Below are 13,546 nucleotides of genomic sequence, written 5' to 3'. Positions count from 1 at the left end.
GCGGTTGCTGCAGCAGCATCAGCTGTTGCTGCAGCTGCTGCTGCGACTGCTGCTGCGACTGCTGCAGCAGCATCTGCTGTTGCTGCAGCTGCAGCAGCGACTGCTGCTGCAGCAGCAGCAGCAGTCGCTGCTGCTGCTGCGCGGGTGGGTGCCTGAGGGCGTTGCTGCTGCGTGTGTGTGGGGGCAGCAAGTGGTGACCAGCGGCGCGCAGAAGCTGCTGGCGGCGGTGGTGAACGTCAGCGTCGGGGGGGCCCTCATGTTTTACTTGTCGCCGCAAATGGCTGCGCTGGGAATGCTAGCGGTGCCCTGCGTGTTGCTGGGCACTGGCGGCGCCGCACGCGCTATCGGCAGCCTCGGTCAGCACCGCCCCGGGGGGCCCCTGCTGCTGCTGCTGCTGCTGATGGTGGTGGTGATGCTCCAGATGCTGCAGTTGCTGCTGGAGCTGCGGCGGCGGGTGCTGCTGCGGGGGCTGGTGCTTGTGCTGCTGGTGCTGCTAGTGTTGCTGGTGCTGCTGCTCGTGCTGCTGCGCTGGTGCTGTTGGTGCTGCTGGTGCTGCTGCAGCAGCTGCAGCAGCACCAACAGCTGCTGCTGCTGCTGCAGCACGTGGTGGCAGCTGTTGCTTTGCGTAATTTCTCTCGGCCCTTGCTGCTGCTGTCTTTGCCAATTCAGGTTTGCTGCAAAATGACCTTTTGGCAGACATTTCGGCCATCGCCACGGAAGTCTTGGCGAACGTTCAGACCGTCAAAGCCAACGCAGCAGAAGATATGGAAGTGCAGGTGACCCTCATTGCCCGGCTTTGCATGCATGCATGCATGCATGCGTGCATGCATGCATGCATGCATGCACTGACTGGCCGTGGATGCGCTTTGGGGGCCCGTCCTCTTGCTGCTGTGCCTGCTGCTGCGCCTCAGCAGCTCGCGCACAGCGCCGGTGTTTCTGCATGCATGGACTCTGTTTCGCATGCGTTGTGTGCGCTCTGGAGACTGCATGCAGTCCTTTTTGCATGTATGCATGCCGCGACTTGTGCATGCATGCACCCGGGTTTGCATGCGTTTTGAGGCCTCCTGCATGCGCTTGCCTTCAGCGCTACAGCGCCTGCCAAGACGCCTCTCTGCGGGTGCTGCGGGAAGGAGTTATTGCAGAGTCTTTCTTCAAGCAGGCGAAGCAAATGCTGCTGCTCACCACGGACTTGGGGCTTTTGGCTTTCGGTGGGGCTGCGCGCATGCAAACAACAACTCCCGCGGTGCATGCATACATGCGCCTTCTCCTTCTTCTCTTTTTTGCTGCTGGGACTGCTGCTTCACGCAAATACCACACATCAGTGCCCCTCCACAGAGGGCCTCTCCTCGCTGAGGGCCCAAGCAAGAGGCCCCAGCAGGGGGCCCCAACAGGGGACCCCAGGGGAGGTCCCCGAGAGGCTGGAGCCCCAGGAGGGGGCCCCAGGAAGGGGCCATTGGAGGGTCCCAGCAGTAGCTGCCGCTGCTTGGTGGGTCTTTTGGGCTGCATTGCATGCTCTTTTGCGTGTGTTGGGGCTTGCTGGCTTCAGGCATGCGGTCAGTGGTCAAGGGGAACTTGACCATTGGTCGCTTTATGTCTTTCCGCAGTTATTTGCGGAAGTTCTATTTGGCATTAGACGCCCTCACGGACATCTACAAAGACACCCGCTTTTCGCTGACAGCCTCCAAGCGCTACTTCGATCTCATAGACAGAAAGCCAACTGTTGTTTCGAAAAAACTGCAACAAGAAACCCAAAAGCCCACGGGGGGGGGCCCTCCAGAGTCCCAGGGGGCCCTACAGGGGCCCCCAGACCAGGCAGAGGGCCGGCAAGGGGAGGCCAGGGGCCCCGCACTTGTAGAGTTCAGGAACGTTAGCTTCGCTTATGCTCCAACTTCAGCAGCAGCAACAGCTGCAGCAGCTGCAGCAACTGGAGACGGGAAAGCAGAAGCAGGGGGAAGCCTTGGAGGCCCTCAGGTATTCTTTGCACGATTTCACAGGGTTCGGGGAACTACGCCATCCCCTTCTGCTGGCATTGCTGCTGCTGCTGCTGGCGACTCTGCTGCTGGCGCTACGGTTACTGTTTTTTCTGCTGCTGTTACTGTTGTTGCTGCTGTCGCTGCCGTCACTGCAACGCGAGATACCTAAGCAGGGCGCTGCCGTGGATCGTTGCAAGTCATTCGCCAGACTGACCAGGCGTTCTGCTTGCTGCTGCTGCTGCTCCTTGTGTTTGCTGCTGCTGCTGCTGCTGCTGCTGCTGCAGATCCTGAAGAACCTTTCTCTACGGGTGCCCCGCGGGGAAGTGCTGGCCCTTGTGGGCCCCTCCGGCGCGGGCAAATCGACTCTTGTCAAACTGGCGCAGCGCTTCTATGATCCGCAGGTAGGGAAGCAAATGCAGCACGAGCAGCAGCAGCAACGTGAGCAGCAGCAGCATCAGAAGCAGCAGCAGCATGAGCCGCAGCAGCCGCAACAGCTTCCGCAGCAGTACCAGCCTCCAACTTGCGAACCGCTGCCAGCAGCATTACCTGCATCGTAACTAGCGCGTGCACCACTTGGGCAGCAGCACCGCCGCTTCCAGCCCCAGCAGCAGCAGCAGCAGCAGCAGCAGCACGCTTGCGTGTGTATATTGCAGAGCGGCTCGGTGCTGCTTGACGGCGTGGACTTGCGCGAGATGGACTTGCCCTCAATACGGCGTTCTGTGTCTTATGTGGAGCAAGAGCCTTTGCTGTTTAGAAGAAGCATTGCAGACAACATTGCCTACGGGCTGCGGCCGCTGCAGCACAGCAGCGATGACTGGATGAGGTGCAGCAGCAGCAGCAGGCTGCAGCAGCAACAGAAACGAGGCAAGAGCGACACTCTGACGCAGGCCACGAAACAGCAGCAGCAAGAGTGCCAGCAGCAGCAAGACGGCCAGCAGCAGCAGCGAGAAGGCCAGCAGCAGCAAGAGTGCCTGCAGCGGCAGCAGCAGGAGACGGACTTGTACGAAGCCGAGCTGTCGCGGACTCTGCGCCACCCCGAGGCAGCAGCATGGCCTGCGGGTTTGCTGCAGCAGGTCGTTGCTGCAGCAGCAGCAGCAAATGCGTTGCCCTTCATCAAGCAGCTGGCTGACGGTGTCTTCACTGTCTGCGGCGAAGGCGGAGTTCGGCTTTCGGGAGGTCAGAAGCAAAGAATTGCAGTGGCCCGGTAAGGACAGTTAGCTAGCAGCTAGCTAGACGCGCAGCAGGGCTAGTGGCTAGCTGGCGGGGCCGCAGCTAGCTGCGCAGCATGGCGGCCTGGTGGCTGCTGGCTAGAGTTGCCGCCAGCTAGCTATGAGCTAGCTACCCAGGCAGCAAGCTAGAGCTCTGCTCAGCTAGCTACGCAGCTAGCTAGGCGGCTTCTGCTGCTGCGATTGCCTTGTGCGGAGGATGGATGGCATGGGCCCGCAGCTAGCTGGTGGCTAGCTGATTGCTAGCCGCGTAGCTGCAGGTTCAGCTGGCTGCTGCGTTGCTCCACTGGTGCTGCTGCGCTGTTGCTGCTGTTGCTGCTGCTGCAGGGCGCTGCTACGCAAGCCGCGGCTGCTGATTCTTGACGAGGCCTCCAGCTGCCTCGACGCCGACAGCGAGGCAGCACTAGCGAGCACTTTGAGGCGGCTGAAGGGCCAAACCACTGTCATCACGATTGCACACAAACCCTCAGTAAGGGTTTACGGTTTAGGGTTTAGGGTTTAGCGCCGGTTGGGGGACCAAAAGCGGTGCTTCACTGTTGCTGCTGTTGCTGGCGCGGCGCGTGCAGCTGTCGTTCTCAGGCGAACTCCTAAACACGCGAATTATGGCTTAGGGTTTAGGGTTTGGGGTTTTGCTGCAGAGCCTCAAGGAGGCAGACCGGGTGGTGGTGATAGAAGATGGACAAGTGGCAGCAGAAGGCCCTCGCTCTGAGATGCTCGGAAACAAAAGCTCAAGGCACAGGCAGCTTCTGCTGGACGAGCTGTAAGCCTTGGGCTGGAGCGCGCAGCTGCTGCAGCTGCTGTAGCTGCTACTCGCAGAAGCAGCTGCTGCAGCTGTTATCCGCAGCGGCAGCTGCTGCAGCTGCTAGCCGCAGCAGCAGCTGCTACAGCCAACACCCACTGGCGGGCGCTGCGCGCCGAAAAGAGGCAGCAGCAGCACCTGCTGCAGCCCCTGCATGAGCAGCTGCAGCAGCAGCAGCTGCAGCAGCTGCAATACAAGCTGCAGCAGACGGCCGTTTATTTGTTGGAAGTTTTTAGCTTCAATATGACAACACTTTTTCACTCGTTTTAACTAAATGCACAGGAACAAGCACAGACATGCGCTCGGCTGTACGTACACCTCAGCGCAATGTATGAACAAAATCAAGAGCAGGAAAATGCAAATAAATCATTTTATATAATCTACAGAAACATAATTGAGTGCTCAAGATATATATCTAAACAAGCGAGACTAGTTAGATCCACTTATTCACATTTATTTGTATCCATTTGCTGCATCTCCAGGGATTTGCGCAAGTTCGGACGGGCCTTTTTCCTGAATGACATTTTCACTTTACAAAAATTTATTTCTTTTGTTTTATTTTTATTTTTATTTTGGTTTATTTGGCACTTTTGTAGACTTCATGCAATGAGACAGTGACTGCCAGGAAAGACAACACGGGCAGCAGCAAAGTGGCTGCTGCGACACGGCGCTGCAGCAGCAGCAAAGCCCAGCAGCAGAAAAGTACTCCAGCAGCAGCAAAGTACTCCAGCAGCAGCAAGAGCAGCTGGGGGCTAAAAGGGCTGCAGCACTCGAGTTCCCGCGGCAGTCGCAAGAGAGCAGCAGAGACCTTAGCAGCAGCGGTACCAACAGCAGCAGCAGCAGCACACATTGCAGCATCAGCAGCAGCACCTGTGGCAGCAGCAGCATCAGCAGCTGCTGCTACTGCAGCAGAGAAGCAGCAGTACAGCCGGGGGCAGCAGCGAGCGCAACACCGGGCTACCGGCTCAAGCTGCCCTCCACAACGGAAAGACACTCCTGGATATGGCCACACTGCAGCAGCAGCAGCAGCAGCAGCAGCTGTGACGGCAGACTGAAGCAGCAGCAGCAGCAGCATCAGCTGTGACGGTAGACTGCAGCAGCAGCAAGTAACAGCCCCAGCTGCGGGGCCCCCAGGGCAGTCAGCTCGCTACGCTCTATGCCTTCCCGTGTGAGTCTTTGAATTCATTTCGAATTAAATGCAAAAATTTGAACTTTTAGACAATAAAAAATCAAATTAATAATAGAGAAGACCTAAGCACCTAGAGCTGGCAGACACTCTCGGTGTTTGGCCGGTGGGGTGGGGCCCCAGCCACACGCGCTTGGAGCTGTGTGTGTTCTTTGCTGGCCTATTTCCTTTCGTTTTCGTGTTATATTATTCCTTTGTAATTGCTTTTGTCTTTTTCTTTGACTATAACCCCGAAAACGGCTTCAGCCGCAGCAGCAGCCCAGCAGCAGCAGCAGCAACAGCAGCACCGCGCCTCCCAGCGGACTGCAGCTCGCTAGGCGGACACACGGAGTGCAAAGCTCAGCAGGAAAGTTCAAACTAATAATTAATTAATTGATTTGTAAAGCATTTTAAAGTGCCCCGATCAAAAATTTGAACTCCCAAATCACTCATTTGATTCACCAACGGGTTTCGACTTCGAGTTGACCCGTGGCTACACAGAGGCCCCAGGGGGCCCCCAGCCCCACAGGGAAAGCCCAGGGGGCCCTTTTGGAGCCCTCTGAAGTCCCGGGGGGCCTCTGGGTACTGGGAGGCCCTAAGGGGGCCCCCCATGCGTCAGAGGGCCTCGCCGGTGCCCGTCCATTAGAGAAAACCTTTGCTTTTATTTATCTTCTTTTCATTTTTATTTGAACTTTTTGCTGTTCTGCTGCTGCAGACAAATGCCCCAAAAACGCCAGGCCGCAATCAGCGACTTCTTTGCCCCCAACAAAGAACAGAAAACAGCAGAAGCAGCTTCGAGGGGCCCTCTAAAGGGGGCCCCCCGGGGAGCCCCCAAGGGGCGCCCCCGAGCAGGCCCCTTGAAGCCCGCCAAGAGGGCCCCCCAGGGGGCCCCCGAGGTGACTGAAGTTTTGTCGGATAGCAGTGAAGGAGAAAACCACAACCCCACCAAGCTACAACCCACAGCTGGAGCTGAGGAAGAAGCAAAGCAGCAGCAGCAGCAGCAGCAGAAGCAGCTGGTGCCAAAGGCAGCACAAGAGCAGCAAGAGAAGCAGCACTCGCAGCCACAGGCCACAGCAGCAGGTGCGGGTACAGTGAAAAGTAAAGCTACAGCAGCAGCAGCAGCAGGAGTGCCGAATGCAGCAGCAGATGCAGCAGCAACAGCATCGGCAGCGTCAGACATAACTGCAGCAGAAACGGTGTCAGTAGCAGAAGCAGCCGCAGCTTCTCCATCAGCAGCAAGCGAACCAGCAGCCACCGCAGCAGCAACAGCAGAAGCAGCTGCGGAGACAAGCTCAGCAGCAGCAGCAGCAGCAGCAACAGGAGCAGCAGGTGCTGCTGCTTCAGCAGTGTCACCTTTTGGCACTTTTGTTTCAACAGCAGCTGCAGAAAAGATGTGGAGAGAGGCCATGGGAGACAGCTGGTAGGCCAAAATAGCGAAGCCCTGCCGCTGCTGGTACTGGTTGCTGCTGCTGCACAGCAGCAGCAGCCGCAGGCAGCAAACCAGGGGGAACCAAAGCGAGCAGCAGCAGCAGCAGCAGCAACACATCCAGCTGCAGGGCTCCCGTTCGCTTGAGTAAAGCGACACGGCACGCAGCAGCAGCAGCCCACCACAGCCAGCAGCAGCAGCAGCAGCAGCAGCAGCAGCAGGTGCGGCTGTGCGGGCGCAGGTACGAAGCTTTGCAGGGGGAGCTGCAGAAGCCCTATTTCAGGAAATGTCTGTTGGCAGTAAAAGAACAAAGAGAGAAATTTCCTTCTTCGATTTATCCTCCTCAAGAGTTGATGTTTAAAGCTTTTCGGTCCACGCCGTGCGTCTGCTGCTGCTCTTGCTGCTGCTGCTCTTGCTGCTGCTGCTCTGGCTGCTGCTCCTTTTGCTGCTGCTCTTCCCCCTTGTGCTTTTGCTGCTGCTCTCTCCCGTTGTGCCTTTGCTGCTGCTGTTTTCCCGTTGCCTCCGCCTTTTGCTGCTATTCTTTGCTACCTTTAGCTTCATGTCGTCGGGCTGCTGCTGCTGCTGCTGCTGCTACTGCTGCTGCTGCTGGTGTGCTTTGTCCCTCTAGTGCGTCTTCTTGCTGTTGCTGCTGCTGCTTCGTGGCGTCGACTTTGTCCCCTGTTGAAGCTTTGTTTCTGTCTCCTTATTTGCTTGCTGCTGCTGCTACTGTTGTTGTTGCTGCTGCTGCTGCCGTTGTTGTTGTTGCTGCTGCTGCTGCTGTTGTTGTTGTTGCTGCTGCTGCAGGTTGGACAAAGTCAAAGTCGTTATCGTGGGACAGGACCCTTACCACCAACCTGGCCAGGCCATGGCAAGTTCTGCACGTTGCACCCTAATCCCTAAACCCTATGCCCTAAACCCTAAACGCTAAACCCTTGCAGCGAGAGCCTGATTTGCCTTTGCTGCTTCTGTCCTTTTGCTGCTTCTTTTTTGTTCCCTCTTTTAGGGTTTGTGTTTTTCAGTGCCCCGCGGAGTGCGGCCTCCACCAAGCCTTACAAACATCTTTAAGGAAATTGGTTCGTTGCTAGGGTTTAGGGTTTAGGGTTTAGGGTTTGGGACATGTTTTGAATTTAGGGTTTAGGGTTTGGGGAGTTTTTAAACGTTAATTGGCAGCAAGCGCGGCAGCAGGGCTTCAGCTCCTTTCAGCTGCTGCTCCGGGGGGTACGTACAGCTGAGACGTTTTTGAGAGTTTTCTGATTTGTTTTCATTTGTTTATTTAAATGCTTTTTAATGCCTTTTTAATGGGGACTTGGCAGAGAAGGCCCGAGCAGGCAGAAGCAACAAACCTCGATACGCATGCAAACTGCAGCAGCTGCTGCGCTGCTGCGCTGCTGACTGCTGCGCTGCTGCTGCTGCTGCTGCTGCTGCTGCTGCGCAGACCGCAGCATTCCGGGGCCCCCCAGCTTGCCGCTGGCCCACGGGGACTTGAGCTCGTGGGCAGCTCAGGGCGTTTTGCTGCTAAATGCAATTCTGACAGTCAAGCGGGACAGCCCCATGTCCCACAAGGACTTGGTGAGAAAAGTTGCACAAGTCCGGCTGCTGCATGCAACTCGCCAGCTTTCCTGCATGCATGCAACGAAAGAAGTAAAAGTAAATTGCGAAAATTCATCTAAATTGAAAATGAAATGCTATTTTGGGGCTTCGTGTTGAGCTGAACAGCGGGAGAAACTGCGGGTGGTGTACGTACACCGAAAGTGCAGCAATTGCTCAGAGTCTGCATGCAAATAAATGCTCATTCATTTTCTTGAATGTACACTTATTGTTCATTATCGCCTGTTCTGCATGCATTTGTTCTCGAGTTTTGCACACAATTCGTATTCGTCCGGAAGAGGCAGCCTGCTCATTCTAAACCCTAAACTCTAAACCCTAAACCGTAACAAACACATGGGCAGCAACTGCACCTCGTCAGCAGGTGGAAGGGTCTAGGCATAACCCTAAACGCTAAACTCTAGACCCTAAACCCTAGAAAGTTGACCTCTCCTGTCTTTTTTGCGCAGGGCTGGGAGCGGTTTACTGACGAGGTCTTGGCCGTTGTGAACAAAACACTCGAGGGTGTGGTGTTCCTTCTTTGGGGTAAATGCAATTTCAACTTGTCCTTTTCTCTAGGGTTTAGGGTTTCCGTTCGCCCTAGGGTTTAGGGTTTAGTGCGCCCAAGAGCACTCCGCAGCTAGCTGACTGGTCGGCTACCTACGCAGCTCGCCGGCTCACTAGCTAAGTAGCTAGCTAGTTAGCTAGCCAGCTAGCCGGCTAGCTAGCTAGCTAGCTAGCCGTTTGCTTTTTTGTTTATTTGCAACAGGAAAAGCTGCACAGAAGAAGTCTTCGGGTGTATCTCCACTGCGACACAAGCTGCTGAAGGCCGGCCACCCTTCGCCTTTGGCTGTGCGGCTCTTTACAGGTGGGCGGTGGGCTGTCAATTCAAAAGTACTTTTTGGATTATTTTATGTCTTAAATTGCATTTGAAATTCAAATTGGAAACACTTTTAATAAATTCAGACTAAAACAACTTTGTTCCCAACAAAAGAGCTGCCTCCCGGGCCGTCCTGCTGCTGCTGCTGCCGCTGGCTACAATGCAGGCTGCGGCCACTTCGCCAAGTGCAACGAGCTGCTGCAGCAAATGGGAAAGCAGCCCATAGACTTCCGGCTGCAGCCCTAGCGAGTCGCTGGGCATCAGGAAGCAGAAGCAACAGCAGCAACTTTTCGTTTGCTTCTTGCGCGTTTGTTAATGACCAGTTGTTTACTTTTCATTTATTTGTTCACAGACACAAGAAGAACCAGCAGCAACCAACGCTGCGGGGCAGGGCCACGCAGGCCAGCTAGCCTGAGGTAGCTAGCTAGCTAGCTAACCACCTAGGTAGCTGGCTAGGTAGTTAGCAGGCTAGCTAGGTAGCTAGCTGCGTAGCTATCCGGCTAGCTAGCTAGCTGCCAGCTAGCCAGGCATTGAGGAGGTTTGACGAGTGCGCTGCCGCACTTGGACGCGAGCCAGCTAAGGGTTCCACTAGCTAGCCACACAGCTAGCTAGCTGGGGAGTTCGCCCGCTAGCCACGTAGCTAGCTAGCTAGCGGGTCCTCTCGCTAGCCACATAGCTAGCTAGCTAGCGGGTCCCCTCGCTAGCTACATAGCTAGCTAGAGGAAGTCTACTCGCTTGCCGCACAGCCAGCTAGCTAGGGAGGTGAGCCGCTCGCCTGCGAGCTAGCGCGCCTCCCTCCAGCTCGCTAGCTAGCCCTTTGGCTAGCTGGTCCCTGGCTGGCCCGCCTTTGGCGAGCCAGCCCATGGCTTGCTAGCTTAGGCTAGCTAGCTAGCGATTCCTGCTAGACGGCCGCCTCATCATGCGAATCCTGTGGACAGCCAGCTAGCCCTTTGCTAGCTGCCTGTGGCCACCTAGCTAACCGCTGGCTATCCGTCTGTGGCTCGCCAGCTAGCCCTTGGCTAGCTGGCTGTGGCTAGCTAGCCAGCCCTTAACCCGTGGCCAGCTAGCTAGCCCTTGCCTACCTACGCCGCCCTAGCGGCTAGCCATCTGGCCGGTTCCTATCTACCTCGCCGCTGCTCTCTACCTGGCCGTGGCTAGCTAGCTAGCCCCTCCCCAGCCAGCCCTCCCCAGCAGCCGCCCAGCTAGCTGGCCAACTAGCCAGCCAGCCAGCCAGCCAGCTAGCTAGCCAGCTCCCCAGCCAGCCAGCCAGCCAGCTAGCTAGCTAGTTAGCTGGCTGCGTCCGCCCGGTCGCAGGCGCCGGTGGGCGCAGCAGGCCGGAGGCGCAGCAGGCTGGGGTCGGCCTGGGGCGGGACCTCGACCCAGCGAAAGCGCTGCATGCAGAGCTGCAGCAGTTTGGGGCTGCCGGCGGAGTAGACGTAAAGCGAAGGCAGCAAAAACATCAGCGACACGAAGAAGACCTGCAGCCGCCGCTCTGCTGCTGCAGCGGCGCTCACGCGCCCGTAGCCGCTGCGGAAAAACGAACGCCGACTCACCGAACGCGCCAACATCGCCGCTGCTGCTGCTGCTGCTGCTGGTGCTGTGTGTCTTGCTGCTGCGGCTGCTGTGTCTGTTGCTGTTGGTGCTGCTGCTGCGGCTGCTGTGTCTGTTGTCGTTGGTGTTGCTGCTGCTGCTGCTGTGTCTGTTGCTGTTGGTGCTGCTGCTGCTGCTGCTGTGTCTGTTGCTGCTGCGTCTGTGTCCGTTGCTGCTGCTGCTGCTGCCGCGGTTGCTGCTGTTCTTTCTGCTGCTCTTAGTGCAGCCGGGGTCTGTGGTTTGGTATTTAGGGCTCTACGGTTTGGGGTTTGGGGTTTCCTGTGCAGTTTCTGCTGTTGCTGCTGAAGATGCGGGTGCAGCGGCTTGGGCTGCTGTGGCGAGCCGCTGGCCGAACTGCCGGAGTTCTGCTGCTGCGCAATGCAGTCGATTCAGTTGACTGCTGCTGCTGCTGCTGCAAACATTGCGCTCGACGCTGCTGCTGGAGGCCAAGACACAACAGCATAGCGACTGGCTGCTGCTCCTGCGAGGCCCCCACAGATCCTGCAACAGCGCCGCCTTTTGCTGCAGCTGCTACACTTCCGATTCACGAAGATGATGCTGTTGCTGCAGTTTTCGCTGCTCCAGCAGCGGCTGCTGGCCCTGCTGCCGTTGCTGCTACTGGCGAAGCAGCAAAATTCAACGGGCCCTGCGCCCCGACAAGATATGTCTGCAGAGGCTCACTCGGGATACTCCGGAGCTGCAGCAGCAGCAGCAGCCAGCAATTCACAAAAAAAGAGAAAAGAATTAACTGTTAATTCCACTTCCGAAATCGCTGCAGCAAGGGTCAGCAGGGGCTGGGACATGCAGTCAGCGCACAGGGAGCTGCTGCTGCGGGCAGCGGGGCCCCCTGTATCATAGTGCCCCGGATTTGGGGTTTAGGGGTCAAAATATTGGCGAACAAGACTTGAAAAATAAGGTTTATTAATTAGAAAGATCATTTAGGGCAGCTAGTGCAGCGGGCGCAGCATCAACGCAGCAGCAGCTGGAGCAGCACTAGCTGATGCGCTGCTACTGCGGGCGGACTGGCGCTGCGGTCACTGCATCGCTCTCTGAGCAGCGACAGCAGCAGGAGCAGCAGCTACAGCAAGAGCCACTGCAGCAAAAGAAAAGCTTCTCCTTTAGAATTTATTAATATTTAAGTCATATTTGTTTCGCTGCTGAAATCGTCGCTTATTTTTTGTCCGCCGCTGGCCTGCCAGTCCTACTGCAACATGAGAGCAGCAAAGCCCAACAGCCAACAGCAGCACCCCTGCTGCCAGCAGGGGTGGAGCACTGAAAGCTCCCGACTGCAGCTGCATCAACAGCTGTAGCAGCCGCAAACAGCGGCGCCAGCAGCAGCAGCTGCGGCCGTAGTAGCTGCTGCAGCACTACCCCCAGCACCCCGGCACAGGCAGCTGCGGCTCCAGCCGCAGCAGCTTCGGCTGTTGCAGCTCAAGCAGCAGCGGCGGTGGCGCAGGCTGGGGCAGCAAAACTTTTTGCTTTCCTCGTCACCCCCGCTACCTCCAGTGGCAGCTTGGGTCTTTCCGCCTCACCCCTAGAAGCGCTGCAGCAGCAGCAGAACTGCAGCAGCAGGACTGCAGCAGCCGCAGAACTGCAGCAGCAGGACCGCAGAAGCAGCGCTGCAGCTTCAAGGCCACAGGAAACGCAGAGGCGCTGCAGCCCCCAGCAGCAGCAACGCAGGCGCAGCAGCTGCCTTCGAGTTTCCTCGGCACAAGAGCAAGAAGGAGTAGCAGCAGCAGCAGAAAGATACAGTCCAACTGCGAGGATGGTCACCGCTGTGATGTCTTCAGGGGCGTCAGCGACAGCAGGAACGACTCCGCGAGCAGCAGCAGCAGAGGCAACAGCTGCTGCTGCTGCTGCTGTTGCTGCCACACCCCCAACGTTGCTGCTGCGCACGGCTTCGGCCACTACTGTACCGCCCCTGGCTTCACTTAGACTCGTACGGAGCCACAGCAGCAGCGACTGCAGCAGCAGCAGCAGCAACGGCAGCAGCACGCGGAACAACATTGTCAGCAGCGACTGTAGTGACGGCAATGAGTCGCCTAGACCTGCTGCAGCTTCTGCTGCTGCTTCTGCTCCAGCAGCATTGGCAGGAACATCCCTTTTCTTGAGAAGCTTTACTTTTGACAGCAGCGCTGCCATCGGCAGCAGCAGCAGCAGCAGCTGCAGCAGGCAGCGGGTGGCTTCTTCCTCAGCAGCAGCTGCTGTCCGCATCAGCGAGCGGCGGCTGCGGGGCAGCGAGCTACCTTCTGAGAGCAGCAGCACAGCAGCAGGAGCAGCAGCAGCAGCGCAGCTGCAGCAGTTTGCTGCTGCTTGGTGGGCGCTGCCCTCGGTGGACACCCTCTGCAGCAGCAGCAGCAGCAGCACGGCCATTTGCTCGTCGCTGGACAAAGCAGTTGCTGCTGCTCTCTTTCCCACGAACCCGCCGCTGCGGCTGCAGCCCCTCCTTTCTGAAGAGCAACAGCAGCAGCAGCAGCAGCAGCAGCACCTGCTGCTGGAGGCTGCTGTTGCCAGGGAAATGCGAGACACGCTGCCCGCTATGTATCGGCAGCGGCAGCAGCAGCTGCATGCTCTCGCGCTGCTGCAGCCTGAGGCGTACCGACAGTGCAAGGGCCTCCAAGCAGCAGCTCAAATCTATAAAGAAAGTCTGGCTCTGCTGCAGCAACTATTTGAGCCCCAGCAGCAGCAGCAACAGCAAGAGCAGCAGCAGCAGGCCGCGGCCGCTGCTGCTCCCGCCGCTGCAACATGTGCAGCAGCGGCAACAATGGGAGCTGCGGGAGCGGCAGCAGCAGCAACAGGAGCACCAGACACGGGGCGGCCGCCAGCAGCAGTTGCTGCAGCTCAGCAGGAGCAGCAGCAGCAAGCAGGAGCCGCACCAGAAGCAGCAGCAGCAGTAATACCTA

The 13,546-nt window shown here is 57.5% G+C and overlaps 6 protein-coding genes across 6 annotated transcripts in view; 5 read left to right on the top strand and 1 right to left on the bottom strand.

Moving 5' to 3' along the window:
* Nucleotides 1–277: 277 nt before the first annotated feature.
* On the top strand, nt 278–2,530 carry ETH_00009485 (ATP-binding cassette sub-family B member 5, putative; the record flags this gene model as incomplete). The annotated part of the gene is made up of 5 exons (XM_013373603.1): nt 278–356; nt 670–776; nt 1,085–1,208; nt 1,547–1,971; nt 2,258–2,530. The coding sequence occupies 5 exons, from the start codon at nt 278–280 to the stop codon at nt 2,528–2,530; spliced, it is 1,008 nt and encodes a 335-aa protein (XP_013229057.1).
* Nucleotides 2,531–2,665: 135 nt separating this feature from the next.
* ETH_00009480 (uncharacterized protein) lies at nt 2,666–3,963 on the top strand (the record flags this gene model as incomplete). The annotated part of the gene is made up of 3 exons (XM_013373602.1): nt 2,666–3,177; nt 3,527–3,668; nt 3,838–3,963. The coding sequence occupies 3 exons, from the start codon at nt 2,666–2,668 to the stop codon at nt 3,961–3,963; spliced, it is 780 nt and encodes a 259-aa protein (XP_013229056.1).
* A 331-nt stretch (nt 3,964–4,294) lies between these two features.
* Nucleotides 4,295–5,053, top strand: ETH_00009475 (uncharacterized protein; the record flags this gene model as incomplete). Its single annotated transcript, XM_013373601.1, has 2 exons — nt 4,295–4,306; nt 4,595–5,053. The coding sequence occupies 2 exons, from the start codon at nt 4,295–4,297 to the stop codon at nt 5,051–5,053; spliced, it is 471 nt and encodes a 156-aa protein (XP_013229055.1).
* Nucleotides 5,054–5,882: 829 nt separating this feature from the next.
* On the top strand, nt 5,883–9,299 carry ETH_00009470 (uracil-DNA glycosylase, putative; the record flags this gene model as incomplete). The annotated part of the gene is made up of 8 exons (XM_013373600.1): nt 5,883–6,583; nt 6,831–6,968; nt 7,394–7,457; nt 7,593–7,662; nt 8,025–8,158; nt 8,644–8,719; nt 8,943–9,041; nt 9,220–9,299. The coding sequence occupies 8 exons, from the start codon at nt 5,883–5,885 to the stop codon at nt 9,297–9,299; spliced, it is 1,362 nt and encodes a 453-aa protein (XP_013229054.1).
* Nucleotides 9,300–10,339: 1,040 nt separating this feature from the next.
* Nucleotides 10,340–11,446, bottom strand: ETH_00009465 (uncharacterized protein; the record flags this gene model as incomplete). Its single annotated transcript, XM_013373599.1, has 2 exons — nt 10,340–10,859; nt 11,325–11,446. 2 exons carry the CDS (start codon nt 11,444–11,446, stop codon nt 10,340–10,342), a joined length of 642 nt encoding a protein of 213 aa, XP_013229053.1.
* Nucleotides 11,447–12,408: 962 nt separating this feature from the next.
* Nucleotides 12,409–13,546, top strand: part of ETH_00009460 (pyruvate dehydrogenase (lipoamide) kinase, putative) — a gene marked incomplete at both ends in the record, with an annotated part of 3,792 nt that continues 2,654 nt past the window's right edge. Inside the window, one exon of the mRNA XM_013373598.1 lies at nt 12,409–13,536. Coding sequence (XP_013229052.1) covers nt 12,409–13,536 — 1,128 coding nt within the window. The remainder of the gene's footprint in view (nt 13,537–13,546) is intronic.

This window comes from Eimeria tenella, genomic scaffold (assembly GCF_000499545.2).
Source record: "Eimeria tenella Houghton genomic scaffold, Eth_scaff16, whole genome shotgun sequence".
Taxonomy (NCBI): Eukaryota; Apicomplexa; class Conoidasida; order Eucoccidiorida; family Eimeriidae; genus Eimeria; species Eimeria tenella.
Note: the sequence above shows the minus strand (reverse complement) of the source record. Positions and strands in the feature narration are given on the sequence as shown.